Genomic DNA, 16,920 nt, shown 5'->3' on the forward strand with positions numbered 1-16,920 from the left:
AATTTGAACCTGTAAATTCAGATGTCATGTTCTTGTGAGCTAAAAAATCTGGCCTTCTCATTTTATGTTTAGTTCATTTATTGAAGGTGTCCGAGACTGATAGATTTATGGTGTGAAGTGCACATGCTTGAATGACAGTTGGCAATTTTCATGTATCTTTATCTGCTACACGTTGAAATATAATTACCATGCACAGTAAAGTTTATTCTGGTAGCAATTGTTGTATTAAAATGCAAGAGGCTGGGTTTACTTAGTAGTAGTTGCAGTGTGAGGACTGAGGACAATCTAGCAATGACAACAAGGTTTCAATGCTTTTGGCATATAGAAATGTATTTATGTGATTTTAGTTGGGATCCATTTTTTATGAGATATGAGATTTCCTTTAGTACTTAATTTATGTTTAACTGTTTCTCCTTTACTGACAGGTATGTCATAACTCCTTATAATGAGTATCCACAGTTACTTGGATTACTTCTGAAATTATTGAATGGCGAGCTGATGTGGTCCACTAGACGTGAAGTACTAAAGGTAACTCCATATCAATTAAGATGCTTGGTCATATACTCGTACCTGTAATTGTACTTGATACTAGATTTTTCTTGGGCTTCACCAGGTTCTTGGTATCATGGGAGCTTTGGACCCTCATGCACATAAGCGAAACCAGCAAAGTTTACCTGGATCACATGGAGAGGTTCCTCGTGCAGCCAGTGATTCTGGCCAGCACATTCCATCAGTAGATGAGCTACCTCTGGACCTTTGGCCATCATTTGCCACATCTGAAGATTATTATTCCACGGTAACACTTAAAAATTGCATTCATCATTCTTCTCTTTCCTACTCGTTATAATAAGTTTTCTCTAATGATTCAGGTTGCTATCAATTCTCTAATGCGAATTCTTAGGGATCCTTCACTTGCTAGTTACCACCAAAAGGTCGTAGGATCTCTTATGTTCATATTTAAGGTAAATTAACATGAATAATCCTGTTTCATTTCTTTGGTAATATTATATTTTGAATATGAGATTCATCATGTTTCAATCTTCTTTTTTGCGTGCGAGGTTAGTCAATGGGCCTTGGTTGTGTTCCGTATTTACCGAAGGTTAGTGCATTTATTAATTTCGGATGTAGTTGTCTATCCCTTCCCTCCATCCTAGAAATATCCTTTTCTTTTTTATCGTCTTTCTGTTGGAGAGTTAGTTGTATATTCCCAAAGGATAAGATATCATCTGAAATTGTTCCATCCTATTCCCCATCTCTTTTTGCCTTTTTGTGCATGTATGGATGTGTACATGTCCTTTTCCCCTCTCTTCTTCTCTATTCTCTTTCTACAAGAAATAAAGTTGTTTATTTGTGAAGGATAAAATATCATGTGAAATGACTGCCTCCTGCCTGCCATCCAATGCACGTGTGTGTGGATATATGTTTCTATTTGAAGTTTTAGGTACCTCCACAGGGACCATTTGCAAAAAGTACCATAAAACTAGCGGTTTTGTAGCTTTTTTTTTTTTTTTTTTTTTTGAAATTTTATACAATCATGAAATTTATATTCTATCCATTCTCTACAGTGTTTTGCAATTCTATTGATAACCTTTTTGATTTGTATGAATTTATATTTTATTTTGTTTTAAATTAAGAAACATTCTAGAGTATTGTTTGAGCTTACATTTGAGGTTTAGAGTTTGACTGGGTTTTACTTCTCTCTCATATGTCGATACATGAATTTGACTTATGTGCGAGTTAAATATATTAAATATATTTTGGTTTTCTTTTTAAAATTCTTTTGTCAAGGCACATGTTGTTTTTATGTTGAGAACAATATTTTGAAATTTGTTGAAATTATTAACACTGCATCATTGTGGCAATCTGTGTGTTAGAAACAATTTTCCTGTCGAAATATGTAAAAGGAAATTGAAAATTTCTAGTCCGCAACAGCCATGACCATTTTGAATGTGGGGCGGTCTACTTTTAATTTTGACAATTTTTGTCATCACAATAAAGAATGAAACAATATTATGAAACTATGTTAACATTTCGTTTATATGATGTTGGATAACAACTTTGAAGCATGTTGTGGATTTCATTAATGTCATGTTGGTGCCACTTGGTGGTTTAATATAGCATTCTCAATTCCATATTCTTGTGATGATTACTGTTTTTTTATCCTCTTTTGTGTAGGTTTTACCTGATCTCTTTCACACTGTTCGTACCTGTGACGATTACCTTAAGGATTTTATAACGTGGAAGCTTGGAACTCTGGTGTCCATAGTGCGCCAGGTGAAGCAAAAATTTCATAAAATTATTAGATATGTACTGCCTTTGGGGATCTTTATGATGATATATGGTGTTTAAATGTGCTTTTGCAGCATATTCGTAAATATCTTCCAGAGTTGCTGTCTCTAATATCTGAACTATGGTCGTCCTTTAGTTTGCCTGCGACTAATCGCCCTGCTCGTGGTTTTCCAGTAAGTTAATTTTGTCTTTCCATTATCTTTTGCTTTTAATGGATATAGTAACCTAAATATTGTATTTGTAGACTACTTTGCCGTTGGTATCATTGTGCTAATTATTAACTACTCTCTCTCACACTGACACTTCTTCTCATCAGGTTCTGCATCTAGTGGAGCAGCTTTGCTTGGCTCTCAATGATGAGTTCAGAACACATCTTCCAGTTATTCTTCCATGTTGTATTCAGGTTCTCAGTGATGCAGAGCGGTGTAATGACTATACCTATGTTCTTGACATACTACATACACTTGAAGTCTTTGGTGGTTAGTACTCTTTCTTAACATACTATGTACACTAGAGGCTGGTTTATGTGGAACTGCAAAATTTATGAATTTAGTTGGAGCATATGGAATAAGCAATTTTTGCTGTTCTTTATAGCCTCCTAGAATCTGATGAGAAGTTACTTAATATTGGAATCACTCAGTTTTGTGACAGTAAAACAACGATAGTATTTGTTTCCCTTGAGATGTTAATGTAAAGCAAAATTCACATGCTAAACTGATGCACCAGGTGGTGTTGCAATTATGGAGATTTATGCTATGTTTGGATTAGAGAGGAAAAGAAATAGTGAAAGAATGTATTTTTCTTTCTTTTGTTTTTTTCCTTCCTCTTGTTGGATCTGAAGAACATAATTATATTTTCCCTTGCTTGAAAAACTTTAAATATGAGATGAAAGAAATATATAATTATTATAAATTTACAATTTTGACCCTATCCTTACATGATTAATCATTTAAAAAAAAAAAATTATTTTGGAGTGAAAAAATAAGAAAGTTCAAAAAATGGAAAAAAGTGCAAAGTTGATAAACATGAAATATCTATTACCATATCAACAATAAATGCTTTACTTATTTTATTTTAGAAATGGTTAATTTGGTCCATAAATAAAAGTTCAGTAATTCAATTGAACAAAATAAAATTTGAAGGGCCTAGTTGCATGTTTCAATGTAGTAGTATAAGAGCCTCTAAATGTATGTGGTGCATAAACATCTGTACTAGGTAGTGAAATAAAAAAAAAAAAAAAAAGATTGGCAATGCTAAAGCATAGCATGTGAGGGTATTTGAGTAATTTAATAATGAACAGATTCATCTCTCTTAGACGCTCTTCATTTTCTCTCTGGTTTGGAGAAGTTGCATATTGTCGGCTGGGAGGATTTTAGCAAATATTTTACTTAGATATTTTCTACTTTATTCCCAAACAAGGGAAAATTTCTCTGCCCTTATTTTCCAATTATTTTTTTTTCCTTCAATATTTTGCTTCAATCTGAACACTGTTAAGGATCACTGGCTAGGTTATTTAAAATGATTATAGTTGCATTTTGATCGACATTGTTGGGCATTTTATGAGGACAGTACTAGTATCTGAACTTTAGTGGAAGATTTATTTTGAGATTCCAACAACAAAAATGAAGTTTTGGAGAAGCATGTGAAAGTTCATAAGAATAATATGGACAGTGAGATTATTAGGAATATTATGGCCGCTCCATCTTATGATCTTGGCTGCTTGGATTTCATGTTTCTGGATTCAAATATTTTGTATTTGGTGCCTTGTAGAGGCACTGTCATTTTTTCCAGTTTGTGGAAAACATTTAATAGAATGAAAAGCGAAGAGAATTCCTGGTTTCTGCCCTTTGGAGCTCATGTTGCTAGACTAGCCTTGTATTTTAGACTTTATATATTCCAACACTTAAAAGAATTTCTCATCACAATTAAACTTCCCAGGGACGCTGGATGAGCACATGCATCTACTTCTACCTGCACTTATTCGGTTGTTCAAAGTGGATGCTTCAGTAGAAATAAGACGTGCTGCTATCAAAACATTAACAAGATTAATCCCTCGTGTGCAGGTGGGTGCTGAACTTTTTCCAGTAAATGAGTTTTTCTGAATAATCTCTTTTTTTTTTTTTTTTCAATTTGTCCTTTTTTCTTCATGTATTAGAATAAGAGCCTTCGCTGTTAATAATGATAGGACTGCTGTTTCAATCATTGCCTTGTAATGTTTGATGAAGAAAATCCTGTCAACATGTGGTATCGTTTTCGGATTTGGGGAAATTGAAATTCATTTATGTATAAACAGAAAAATCACACACACAGTTTTTTATATAATCAGGCAATAATTTGTCTATGTATATTCTTTTTTTTTTTTTTTTCCATCAGGTTACTGGTCATATTTCTTCTCTTGTGCATCACCTGAAGCTGGTCTTGGATGGGTAGGTCTCGATTCCCTTGCATTTAAAGAAACTTTTGTCCTTTGTATTTAATTATATTTTTGCATTTAGTTTTGCATGTGTTTGAAATTCAAGATGTTCCTTTTTTTCTGTTTTTCTTGTTGATATTCATATGTGCCCTAGAAGGGGAAGAAAAATTAGTTTAGTTTCTTTACTTTTTCAGAGGATTCCTTTGTTCCTTTGACAATCCTTATTAGATCTCAAAGTAAAGAACATAAAGGGAAAGATGCAGCTTTGTTTTGTTTAATTAAATAATTCTGTCTGTCTCTCTCGTTTCTTTTTCCTTTTTTTTCAGCTCGTCCGCATTTCTAGCTTAGAAGGCAAGTAATAGTGGTTCCTTTCTAATCTGCAATAATCTCTCTCTCTCTCTCATATTACAGACCTTTTGTGATAATTTCTTTGGTGTCATAAGTTTTTTTGATTGTTTGTAGAAGCTAATCTATTAACTGCTACTTTAAAATAATCATAGAACTTTAGGATTCATCATTTTCTTTTTTTCCATGCTTAAAGTATTCATTTACCTCTTGCTTCTGTCATATATAATTCTAATTTACAGGAAGAATGATGAGATAAGGAAGGATGCAGTTGATGCACTATGTTGTTTGGCACATGCTCTTGGAGAGGACTTCACCATTTTTATCCCATCAATTCACAAACTTCTGTTGAAGCATCGATTGCGGGTGAATTTACCAGATATCATATATTTACATTTTCTTATCTTTTTTGGAGTGTAATTTTAGGCATTATGTGATTGTTGTTTCATACTGCAATTATGTGTTCTATCTTCAGCATAAAGAATTTGAAGAAATTGAAGGGCGTTTGAGGAGATGTGAACCTCTAATCTTGGGCAGCACAGCTGCACAAAGATTAAGCCGACGGCTACCAGTGGAGATCATCAGTGACCCTTTAAATGACATGGATAATGACCCTTACGAAGATGGGACTGATAACCAAAGGCAACTGAGGGGACATCAGGTAACTTTATTCTAATGGTGTTTGTTCAGTGATTTTTATTGCTGCCTATTTGTATAAAAGTTACCTGTGGGATGCTAGATTGGGCTCCTTTAAGCCAAGGTGGATAAGGAGCATATATATAAAATTTGTCAAAGTAGGATATATTGTGTATTTTTGCTTAAAAACTACACAAACGTGGTTTTGAGGGTCTCCTTTTGGATTGACTTATGAAAAGAATTGTTACTATCAAGCTGACCTGCCAGGCCCTTGGGTACAACTTATAAAGGAATGTTACAGTACAACCATTTATGTACAAGGTACATGATTCAAACATTTGTACTATAACATTGCTTGCTTATGCTGCTGGAAAATTAACAAAAAGAAATAAACATAATAACAATGAACTTATTCTTCAAATAAATAATTATATCATTCTTAGAAATTAGTAATCCTTTTTTACTTAATTAAGCTCTTGCTTTGCGATATTTTGGCTAATACAAGTTTTGTAAAGGTCAATGATGGTCGTTTACGCACTGCTGGAGAGGCTTCTCAGCGCAGTACTAAAGAAGATTGGGCAGAGTGGATGAGGCATTTTAGTATTGAACTTCTGAAGGAGTCTCCTTCTCCAGCATTGCGAACCTGTGCAAGGCTTGCACAGTTACAGGTACAGTAACTGTACACATTTCCACTTTTCTTTTCATTCTTATCTTATACCAGTTTTTGCAGCCTTTTGTGGGTCGGGAGTTGTTTGCTGCTGGTTTTGTTAGCTGTTGGGCGCAACTGAATGAGGGTAGTCAGAAACAGTTGGTCCGGAGTTTGGAAATGGCATTTTCATCACCAAATATTCCTCCTGAAATTCTAGCAACACTACTTAACTTGGTATGCCTGGTTGCGTATGAAATAGTGATTATTAAATTTATGCCTTACTGGTTTAAGATGAGAATTCTTTTCTTGTTATGCTCATCTGCTGTATTTCTTTGTTTATCAAGTATCATTGCCATCATAAATTATCAATTCCATTGTTTTGTAACTCCAAGAGCTTAAATTACTGTACAACCAGATATGTGATTCCCTATAACCTGACCATGACTTTCTTTTTAACATTTTAGAAATGTTTCTTATTGTCTGGGGTATAATATTTTGATAATTTTTTTTTTAAAAGGACTTTCTAGATTCTAATATGATCTAGAATACTAAGTATGAAGCATAGACTTTTCAGCATGCATAGTGCTGAATTCTTCCAAGATATTAGTATTATTGCACTATAAAGAGTTGGTCAATGTTCATGTGTAGTCCCTTTCTGGCTTCAGTGCTCTGGATCATAAATTTCCAAGTTTTGATGAGAGTTGGTAGAGAAGCAAACTTCTGTGACATGGGTTGTTAGTGTTCAGCTCCTTTTCTTTTTGAACAAAAGGAATACAGAGGAAAGCTGCAGAAAAAGAACAGATGCTCAAGCCCAAACCTTGGTCCTTCTTCCATAAAATCATGATATTACCTTTCAGAACTTGGATGCAATCCGGGGTGTTTGGTTTACTGTTATAGTTGTTTCACCTCAATAATTGGGTTATCATGTTGTAGTAAATGAAACGTACAAGCAGTAATTAGCTATACAAACAATTGTCTAAAGACCTGAAAATTTTTCTTTTCGAACAAAAGGAACACAGAGGAAAGCTGCAGAAAAAGAACAGATGCTGAATCCCCAACCTTGGTCCTTTTTCCATAAAATCATGAGGTTACTTTCAGAACTTGGATGCAACCCTAGGGGGTGTTTGGTATTATTGATAGTTGTTTGACCTCAATAATTGGGTTATCATGTTGTAGTGAACAAAACATATAAGCAGTAATTAGCTACATGAAAAATTGTCTAAAGACCTGAAAATGAAACTTTCTCCCATTACATTATAATTTGAAATATTTTAGTGTCAAGTAGAAATACACTATCAGAAGTCATTAATAACAAGCTGATCCATTCTTTAATTTAATTAGCTCATTGAATTGAGAAATGTAAGAAACATCAAGATATTTATACTCTTAGCTAATTTTATATTCTATGTTATTAGTCAGAAACATTAAGATATTATCGACACTTGAAAATTAATAATAAATTTTCATATTTGTGGTAACAAAAAAATATCTATCATGGACATATATGAAAATAACAACTATAAATTGCTAATTCATGCTCTTTTCATTGTGGCCTGTTTAAAAAAAAAAAAAAAACAATGAAATGATAAGATAATGTAAGACTATATTTGAAAATTAATGCATTCTTAATGGTAGTTTGACATATCAAACACAATAACAAAGAATGATTATGAACCCCCACTATTTATCAGCTATCAACTACTATTAATAGTTGAACAGAATGGGGTCTTAACATTTTTTTTCCCCAGGAAGTGTTCTTTTGGATGCATTGAATGTTTGTTATTGTTGCATCTTTGTACCTTGGACTGAAATTATAAGATTGCTGTTCTATTTGTTGCTTTTTTCCTTATAGGCTGAGTTCATGGAACATGATGAGAAGCCTCTTCCAATAGACATCCGTCTCCTTGGTGCTCTTGCAGAGAAGGTGTTGTTTATTCTTTGATGATTATTGCAGTTGCATAGTTCCATTTCCATCAAGACAAGAATTATACTAACATGTTTCATGCCTATGTTTATGGTTAATGGTATATCATAGTGTCGTGCATTTGCAAAGGCTCTGCATTACAAAGAAATGGAGTTTGAAGGTGCACGCTCCAAGAAGATGGATGCTAATCCTGTTGCTGTTGTTGAAGCTCTTATACACATAAATAATCAATTGCACCAGCATGAGGTCGTCTTTCATAAAATTTATTTTTTTGCTTTAATTCTAATATTTCCCCACTTCCTCAGTTTCTAATCTTTTTTATTTGTTATCATTGGTGATCCTTTAGGCTGCTGTTGGAATATTGACACATGCCCAACAACATCTTGATGTTCAACTTAAGGAATCCTGGTATTGATGCATTGATCTATTTTTTTTTTCCTAAATGCTGCATAAATCATTGAGGATTGCTCTAAAAAGTGCTGTTCATTTGTGGAAAGCTCTTTTCTGTTTTTATTTTCCATTTTCCTTGGGGATGGAAAATTTGAAAATGGAAAAGAGAACTAGAGAAAAATGGAGATTATGTTTCTAATTACTGCATAGCCAACATGTTTTCATTGAAAATCTGGAAAATATGGAAAGGAAAATGGGAATAAAGAGCTAAGAAAACTTCATGTCCAAAAAATTGGAAAATTGAAATTTTCTTGGAAATAATAGGAAAACAACAAATTTGAACACATTTTCCATCAAACTGTTTTTGTGGAAAATTTTGCTGGAAAAATGAATCTTTTCCCTACAAACAGGGCCTAATTTCTTGATCTGTTACTGCAATTTTAGGTATGAGAAATTACAGCGATGGGATGATGCTCTCAAAGCTTACACGGCAAAAGCTGTTCAGGCATCAAGTCCACATCTTGTCTTGGAAGCTACATTAGGTTTGTATTGAAAAGGTTCTGTTAGTTACAGGCCATACTCTTCATATTAGAAAAGTGATATTGAAAATGATTTTTCTTTTTCTTTTTTTTTTTTTTTTTTTTGGGTAATTACATTAGGAAAGCTTTCTTAGAATTAGCTTGAGAAACTTGGCTATGGAATGTCAGGGAAATGCAGGCAGTCATTCTGAAAATTAGCCCCTTTATCTACTGATTATTTCATTTACTGATTATTTCATTTACATTTACTGTATTCTGGAAGTGTTAAATAACATTGATCTTACCTAATTGCTGACTGTCTAGAGTTGAGTATGGTTTGTGATTGGATTTGAGAAGGCTTGGCAGAACCTGGCAAAATGACTGGCCAGGGTAACCTGTCTTGCTGAAGCACCATATTGCATTAACTGTTCTAGATTTCTTGAAGACAGTTATTGTTTAAAATGTTTCATATTTGTAGCTGGTGCCTTTGCAGTAAAAAAAAAAAAGTCTAATTATATTGATCAGACCTGTATGTCCTTGTTGAGAGTATTTTTGTTTTGATATCTACCACTAACTCTCCCAAGAGTCAGCGGTTAGGGAAGCTGCTTTGCATTGCAGCACATGCAGATATCCACTGTATTCAACACGGTTCATGATGCCATACTGTGCTTGTTATATCATCCACTGTTATTAATGCTAGTGTGATTCTAATAAATGGGTCAATCCCTTTTGTGTAAGACACCACTTGTTCTGTAAACATCCATCATCTTGATGTTATCATCGGGGAGATAAGGGATGTGTCCCTTGGGCTTAAAAAGTCCTTCCTATTAACCTCAATTAGATGCTAGATTTCTTTTCCAGCGTCTATCTGACCTTGTTTTTCCTTTATGTTCTAACACTCCTGAGGGGCAAAGGTCATCCATATTTGGCATCTTTTTCATCTTATGAAAGTTCAAAGTCCAAGATCTTGGCATGTCTCCTATAATGGTCTTGAAATTCACCAGCTCAGTTTGTCTTCTGTAGGAAGGATGCGATGCCTTGCTGCATTAGCTAGGTGGGAAGAGCTTAACAACCTATGCAAGGAGTATTGGACCCCAGCAGAGCCATCTGCTCGATTGGAAATGGCACCTATGGTTGTTTCTTATTTGAGGCAGTTGAAACAATTTCCTTTAATTGCATCATGCATGCTTATATTTGTAATATGGTTGGCCCAGGCTGCTAGTGCTGCTTGGAACATGGGAGAGTGGGATCAAATGGCAGAATATGTGTCTCGATTAGATGATGGTGATGAAACCAAACTTCGAGGTTTGGGTAACACTGCTGCTAGTGGTGATGGTAGTAGTAACGGTACATTCTTTAGGGCTGTCTTATTAGTTCGTAGGGGAAAGGTACTTTTTTTAATCTTTATGCGAATGTATGCTGCTCTTTGTCTTTGAGTATTGCTTGGTTTATTGTTATTATGGTTTCTTCTAGTATGATGAAGCTCGAGAGTATGTTGAGAGAGCTAGGAAGTGCTTGGCAACAGAGCTTGCTGCTTTGGTTAGTTTCTTATCTTGCTTTCCATGGTTTTCTTAGTCAGCTTCTGTATCTGTGATTCTTATTTACCAATTAAAATTCTTCATCAGATAGGAGTGGCAACAAGGTGGGGCAGGGATGAGGAACCACTCCCATCCTTGATCCCTGTTGCTGCCTTCTTTTTCTTATATTTTCATCGTAAAATTTCATTGTTAATGACTAAAGAATAAATGGCATACTACTGGGTGGGGAATTTAACTTGCCTTCTCTACTAATGGAGGGGAAAAAGCAGCATTACCTACAATGTTTGGGATGAACCATCAAGCAGCTGGGAATCCCTTCCTACTGCCATCCACACTACTGTGTGCTATTCCCGATGTCTGCATATCTTATTTTTTATTTTATTTTATTTTATTTTCAGGTTTTAGAGAGCTATGAACGCGCTTACAGTAATATGGTCCGAGTTCAACAACTTTCAGAATTAGAAGAGGTTAACCTCAGCATTTCAGATTTCTAATTTTGGTTGTATTTTCTTTGCACAAGCATGAAGAAACTGTATAAGAAGTGGCAATTTGTTTTCCAATAGGTAATTGACTATTGTACTCTTCCTGTGGGAAATCCTGTTGCTGAAGGCCGACGAGCCCTGATTCGCAACATGTGGACTGAGAGGATACAAGGAGCAAAGAGTAATGTTGAGGTAGATATGATATGTAGTTTGCCGCTTTCTGCCCCTGTTTTCTAGCAAACCTGAAGATATAATTTTTAGTAACTGAATCATGGGCATGCTTCAAGACAAGTGCATGTGATAGCGCAAGTTACTTTGATTGCCGAATTAATTTATTGAGGAATGAAAATTATGCGCAATTGCAATTTCAGCAATTAGCTAATTGGGCTAGTTTGGATGGCATCAGTTGCAGTTGCAGTATAACAGCATAACCATATAGGCTATATCAGTTGGCGTTACTGTGAAGGTTTTTAAAAATAAGTAAAATCTGGTATTCGTATTTTAACATATAACTTATTCTATACAAGTCAATACTCTCAGCATTCAAAATTAACTATGGTTTTCTAGTGATAACTGCTTGGGTATGGTTTTTTTTAATTGAAATAACAGGGCTGCTTTGGGCTGTTTTGCTGCATCATTTCTAATCTTCTCTTGCCATTTTTCGCCATTTCTTTTTTGGTTTTTCCTTGTTCTGTATAAGCCATTATATCCACAATATACAGGTCTGGCAAGGTATTTTGGCTGTTAGAGCACTTGTGCTTCCTCCAACGGAAGACGTTGACACGTGGCTCAAATTTGCTTCTCTTTGTCGAAAAAATAACCGGATTGGTCAGGCTAGATCAACTTTGGTTAAACTCTTGCAGGTTGGTGGTGTATGTCTGTTGAAAGTAGGGAGGTGCTAATTATTGTGATTGGTGCAAATTTCTCTAAGCTTACTTGACTTATGTTTTGTATTTTGTTCAGTACGACCCTGAGACTTGTCCTGAAAATGTGCGATACCATGGGCCGCCTCAAGTAATGCTGGCATACTTGAAATATCAATGGTCTCTTGGGGAAGATCACAAGAGAAAAGAAGCATTTGCTAGGCTGCAGGTATTTGTAACTGGTTTCATAGTGTGTGTATTACGTAAAATTATCCAATTCTGCTCGAATAATCTAATGTCTGATTCTGATTTTCTTGCTCCATGTTTTGTTTGACTGTTGAATCATTGCAAACAGAATTTGGTGATAGAGCTTTCAAGTTCCCCAAATATTCATTCGGTTGCACCAACTAGTTTAATGGGTGGTACAAGTTCAAATGTTCCCCTTCTTGCTCGAGTATATCTTGAACTAGGGAGTTGGCAGTGGACACTTTCTCCTGGATTGGATGATGAGTCCATACAAGGTGGTTATCCTCACAACCCTTACACACTGCTCCCTCAGAGAAAGGGGGAAAGAAAAGCCTTTTCCTTTGGGAGAAAATATTTTTAAGTCTCAACCCTTTTAACGACCCTTATTTTGTTTTTTGTTTTTTGTTTTTTTTTTTTTCAGAAATCCTTGATGCATTCAGGAATGCCACTCAATATGCAACGAAATGGGCCAAAGCATGGCACACTTGGGCTTTGTTCAATACAGCCGTAATGTCTCATTATACACTCAGGGGGTTTCCAAATGTTGCCTCACAATTTGTTGTTGCAGCTGTTACTGGATATTTTCATTCAATAGCTTGTGCAGCAAATGCCAAAGGGGTGGATGAGAGTTTACAGGTAAAGAATTCTATGGATAAGACTGGTTGTGATATGGAAGTCTTAGATTATGCATCTAAAATAATTCTGTCATTTATTTGACTTCAAATTGATGAATATAAGTGGATTGTGCTTAGTGAATTCCAAATGAACTATGGAGTAAAGGTTTACTGATCAAATAAAATCTGAAGTTAGCATGAGACTGACTACTCTTTGTACCATCCATGGCACTTGAAAAACTTGAAATGTATTAAGTTTTGGTCCCAGGTAGGCTTTTGCTGACTATATTAGATTCTGATTATTTTTTCTGCCTCTGTTACTGAGGTTGCAATTTTTTTATGAAGGATTCAATGGCTTTTGAAATTTGATCTTTCTGTTGAATCCATTTTTTATGTCCTTAATGTTTTCTTACAATGAGTTTTTTTTAACTTAAGAAAGAGGCAGTTTACTTTATGGATTTATTTAAAGAAACATCCATTCCAATATTAGAGATGAAATCAGTAAGAAATAGTATTCATGTTAGTTTGACTGGAAAAACCAGTTCTAATTATTGCTTCCAGATTCTTTTAGAACACATCCTCCCAAAGCTAACCTCCTTCCGTTCTTCCTACTTCCATGCATTTAATATGCATTTTCTACCTACTCATGCATGGGTATTGCCTGCATGTGTTTGCATGTAAACCTATCTATGCTACAGATGGTATCTGCATTTCTTCAACAATGTGGTCCATAATGCATTATATAATGTATTTCACTGGTTATTGTCCATCATATCTTCATCGATCTCGCTTTCTTTAAAATATATTGATCCTCCACTGTTCGTTTGAATTGTGTCATCTTCTGTAGGACATACTTCGTCTTCTCACATTATGGTTCAACCATGGAGCTACAGCAGAAGTTCAAATGGCACTGCAGAAAGGATTTGCACATGTTAATATTAACACGTGGCTAGTCGTTTTGCCTCAAATAATTGCTAGGATACATTCAAATAACCATGCTGTGAGAGAACTAATACAATCGCTTTTGGTGCGAATTGGGCAGAGTCATCCCCAGGTCTGGATTTTGTTACTTTGTACTTTTCAAATTAATATATTACTGTTTTAGGTAGAGTGCTTTGATAGATTTGATATAAAATCTTGTTAAGTTTCTATGCCTTTGGAGCAGAATTAATGTGTTTGTGATAATTTATCCACTAAATAGATTCCAATCAGAACTCTCTTTAGCTGTCATGCATTTCATGTCTTATACGTGTGCAGAGTCAAAACAATATGGTTTCAACAAACTGACAGCACTTTTACACATGCTCACTTTTTTCCCCTTGTTCAGACTGCTTGTTTAGTTTATTAAAATTACTGGGTATAGTCTTTAGTGCATAAACTTGCATCTCGCATGTCAGTTTTGATTTGTGGAATGGTAATTACAGTTTTCCATTAAGCAAGTATGCATTTTGTCCTGTTTTTTTTCCTTGAGGGTAACATATGAGGAGATTGTAACAGTATACGAAATTCTGAAAGAAATACAATCCTTTATTACATTAAAGTTGCAACACTAGGTCCTGAAAAATCTTAGGCCAGGATGGATTTTGAGGGCATCGGATAAGAAGTGGACAAAAATCACTGATGCAACTCAGCTTGGAAAAACACAGAGAGAAAACTAGACATGAGTACTTTTACATGGTTCTTCAATTTGCCCATGTCCATGGAGAGCCACCTGTGACTTTTCATTGTGAAGGAGAAGGTTATAAGGACCTATTCATACGGAGATAGTATTCACTTAGAAGAAGGAATAAGGAGAAACTTGTAAATATAAAATATCTCCTAAAATTAGAATCACCTTTTGAACTCACAAGCTCAACGAGAAGTGGATTGAACTTTGAGTCTCATGGATAGTTTCAATCAACGCATTTCTCAAAATTCAGATATGTGGTATTTCTGATATTTTGCTTAGTGTGTATGGATAACATAAATTCAGATCAACCTTCATATCAAATATACACTTATCCATGTGGGCCTTTATGGGAGTTGCATATGTAAATAATATTCTGAATTGAACATGTCTTCCATCTCTCTCTCTCTCTCTCTCTCTCTCTCTTCCTTTTCTTTAGCTTACCTTTGTTGAAGTGATTTCTTTTGCAGGCTCTGATGTATCCTCTTCTTGTGGCATGTAAATCCATAAGCAATTTACGTAGAGCAGCAGCTCAAGAAGTGGTAGACAAAGTTCGACAGCATAGTGGTGCTCTGGTGGATCAGGTCAATTAATTAGTCAACTTGGATTTCATCAATTGTTTAATGTACTTTCATTTATCTTAAAAATAGGTCCTCACATGCAGGCACAACTTGTCTCAAAGGAACTAATTAGGGTTGCAATACTTTGGCATGAAATGTGGCATGAAGGACTGGAAGAAGCCAGTCGCTTGTATTTTGGTGAACACAACATTGAGGGCATGTTGAAGGTGTTGGAGCCTTTGCATGAAATGCTAGAGGAAGGTGCTATGAGGGAGAATACCACCATAAAGGAGAGAGCATTCATTGAGGTTTCTACCCATATCTCTGTACTAGTTCGTGCTGTTTTTTTTTTTTTTTTCCCGTCTCAATGATTATTACTAATTGCTGCTTGATCATATTAATTTGGAACTATTTTAGGTCACAAAGTATAATTCAATATCGAGTTTTGGGGCCATCTTTCTCGGTCTGATAAGGACAATCTCAAATTTTAAATTGTTATATTGACTAGAATGTTTGGTGGGATGATATCACTATGGAGATTTTCATTGTTGGGTTTGCTTCTTGTTTTTATTTGGAATGTCATCTACATGAGACTTCCTAATATGCCATTAAATAAAGCTGCACTGAATTTTGATCGAGTACTGAAACTTACTCACCCCCACCCTTTCCTCTGTCTTAATTTCTTCTTAGTCTCCTTAATGCGGCGTGCTATGCCTTTAATTCTTCTCTCACTTTGTTCTATTTACTTTCCTCTGCTTATGTCACATTTGAACTTTTGAAGCCAAGAGCATGAAATCAAAATGCTTCTATTCTCTTGGATCATTCATTTTGTGAATTGAGTTCTTTCCCCTTTTTTGAACCCACAAACAATTTTAGGGTACTATTTATTCTTGATGTTAAGCTTCTAATATAGTACTTTTTTGCTGCTCCAGGCATATCGACATGAATTGTTAGAGGCTTGGGAATGTTGCATGAAGTACAGAAGAACTGTAAAAGAGGCTGAGCTTACCCAGGTATAACAAATAGATACATCAATATTTATGTTCCCTTATTTTGAGCTTTTCCATGTTGGTGAAGAAATAGGGTATAGGGTAAATGATATGAACCTTGGAAGAACTATGCCCCAAAAGCTAGATAATGAGGTTGGAGAGCTCAAAGCCCGTATAAACCCCACATTGAAATCCCATACGTTAGATATGTGATCCAAGCCCCACACCTTGCAATTAGGATCATAACTATCTTCCATGCTCTGCAGCCTTAGAGACCACACAGGCTTGGTGTGCACTGGGCTCACCTAGTTTAGGTGAACTCTCGCACCACGTGATTGCAATCCTTTATTCTTTTTATTAGGCCATTTTGGTTTTGGAGTTGTTAAGGTCAATAGAAATTCTTGGCATGTGACCATCTCCTCTCTTTCCCCAACATTCCTTGGATGCTTTAAATTAGTACTTGGCTAGCTGAATAATTGGGTTACTTAGTTATGGTTGCCTTGAGTTGTTATGTAGGTCATTTCCCTTGATTTGGAGACTGCCTTTTTTGTTTTGCTGATTTCTCTTTTCCCATTATATGGATTCAATTACCCCATTTATTGCACACTGCCCACAATTTTATGTGATCGCCCTTCATTCAGAATGACTGAATTGTCACCTTCAATTAGGTCCACTGAGGATAAGTCCTCTAGGAAAATAAATTTTGAAAACAATTTTTCTTAGATGTGGCTACTAAGTTCTGTTTATTTGAGCCTTGCATTGGGTTATTGAAGTTATGTTATGGTGTCCATGCATTAC

At 35.2% G+C, this 16,920-nt stretch overlaps 1 protein-coding gene across 1 annotated transcript in view; it reads left to right on the forward strand.

Annotated features, from left to right (window-relative positions):
- Nucleotides 1-16,920, forward strand: part of TOR (target of rapamycin) — a 40,478-nt gene that overhangs the window by 18,994 nt on the left and 4,564 nt on the right. The window contains exons 16-45 of the mRNA XM_089722733.1: nucleotides 426-528; nucleotides 614-796; nucleotides 870-962; nucleotides 1,064-1,099; nucleotides 2,176-2,274; nucleotides 2,364-2,462; nucleotides 2,606-2,768; nucleotides 4,228-4,352; nucleotides 4,663-4,715; nucleotides 5,290-5,413; nucleotides 5,523-5,708; nucleotides 6,199-6,351; nucleotides 6,414-6,566; nucleotides 8,185-8,256; nucleotides 8,368-8,502; nucleotides 8,603-8,664; nucleotides 9,091-9,188; nucleotides 10,188-10,297; nucleotides 10,379-10,552; nucleotides 10,638-10,703; nucleotides 11,101-11,169; nucleotides 11,266-11,376; nucleotides 11,907-12,047; nucleotides 12,148-12,276; nucleotides 12,403-12,568; nucleotides 12,715-12,929; nucleotides 13,755-13,961; nucleotides 15,044-15,157; nucleotides 15,238-15,441; nucleotides 16,066-16,146. Of these exons, the coding sequence (XP_089578859.1) occupies nucleotides 426-528; nucleotides 614-796; nucleotides 870-962; nucleotides 1,064-1,099; nucleotides 2,176-2,274; nucleotides 2,364-2,462; nucleotides 2,606-2,768; nucleotides 4,228-4,352; nucleotides 4,663-4,715; nucleotides 5,290-5,413; nucleotides 5,523-5,708; nucleotides 6,199-6,351; nucleotides 6,414-6,566; nucleotides 8,185-8,256; nucleotides 8,368-8,502; nucleotides 8,603-8,664; nucleotides 9,091-9,188; nucleotides 10,188-10,297; nucleotides 10,379-10,552; nucleotides 10,638-10,703; nucleotides 11,101-11,169; nucleotides 11,266-11,376; nucleotides 11,907-12,047; nucleotides 12,148-12,276; nucleotides 12,403-12,568; nucleotides 12,715-12,929; nucleotides 13,755-13,961; nucleotides 15,044-15,157; nucleotides 15,238-15,441; nucleotides 16,066-16,146 (3,724 nt within the window). The remainder of the gene's footprint in view (nucleotides 1-425; nucleotides 529-613; nucleotides 797-869; nucleotides 963-1,063; nucleotides 1,100-2,175; nucleotides 2,275-2,363; nucleotides 2,463-2,605; nucleotides 2,769-4,227; nucleotides 4,353-4,662; nucleotides 4,716-5,289; nucleotides 5,414-5,522; nucleotides 5,709-6,198; nucleotides 6,352-6,413; nucleotides 6,567-8,184; nucleotides 8,257-8,367; nucleotides 8,503-8,602; nucleotides 8,665-9,090; nucleotides 9,189-10,187; nucleotides 10,298-10,378; nucleotides 10,553-10,637; nucleotides 10,704-11,100; nucleotides 11,170-11,265; nucleotides 11,377-11,906; nucleotides 12,048-12,147; nucleotides 12,277-12,402; nucleotides 12,569-12,714; nucleotides 12,930-13,754; nucleotides 13,962-15,043; nucleotides 15,158-15,237; nucleotides 15,442-16,065; nucleotides 16,147-16,920) is intronic.

This window comes from Jatropha curcas, chromosome 6, assembly GCF_041381405.1.
Source record: "Jatropha curcas cultivar XTBG-Jc1 chromosome 6, XTBG_Jcur_1.0, whole genome shotgun sequence".
NCBI classification, from domain to species: domain Eukaryota; kingdom Viridiplantae; phylum Streptophyta; class Magnoliopsida; order Malpighiales; family Euphorbiaceae; genus Jatropha; species Jatropha curcas.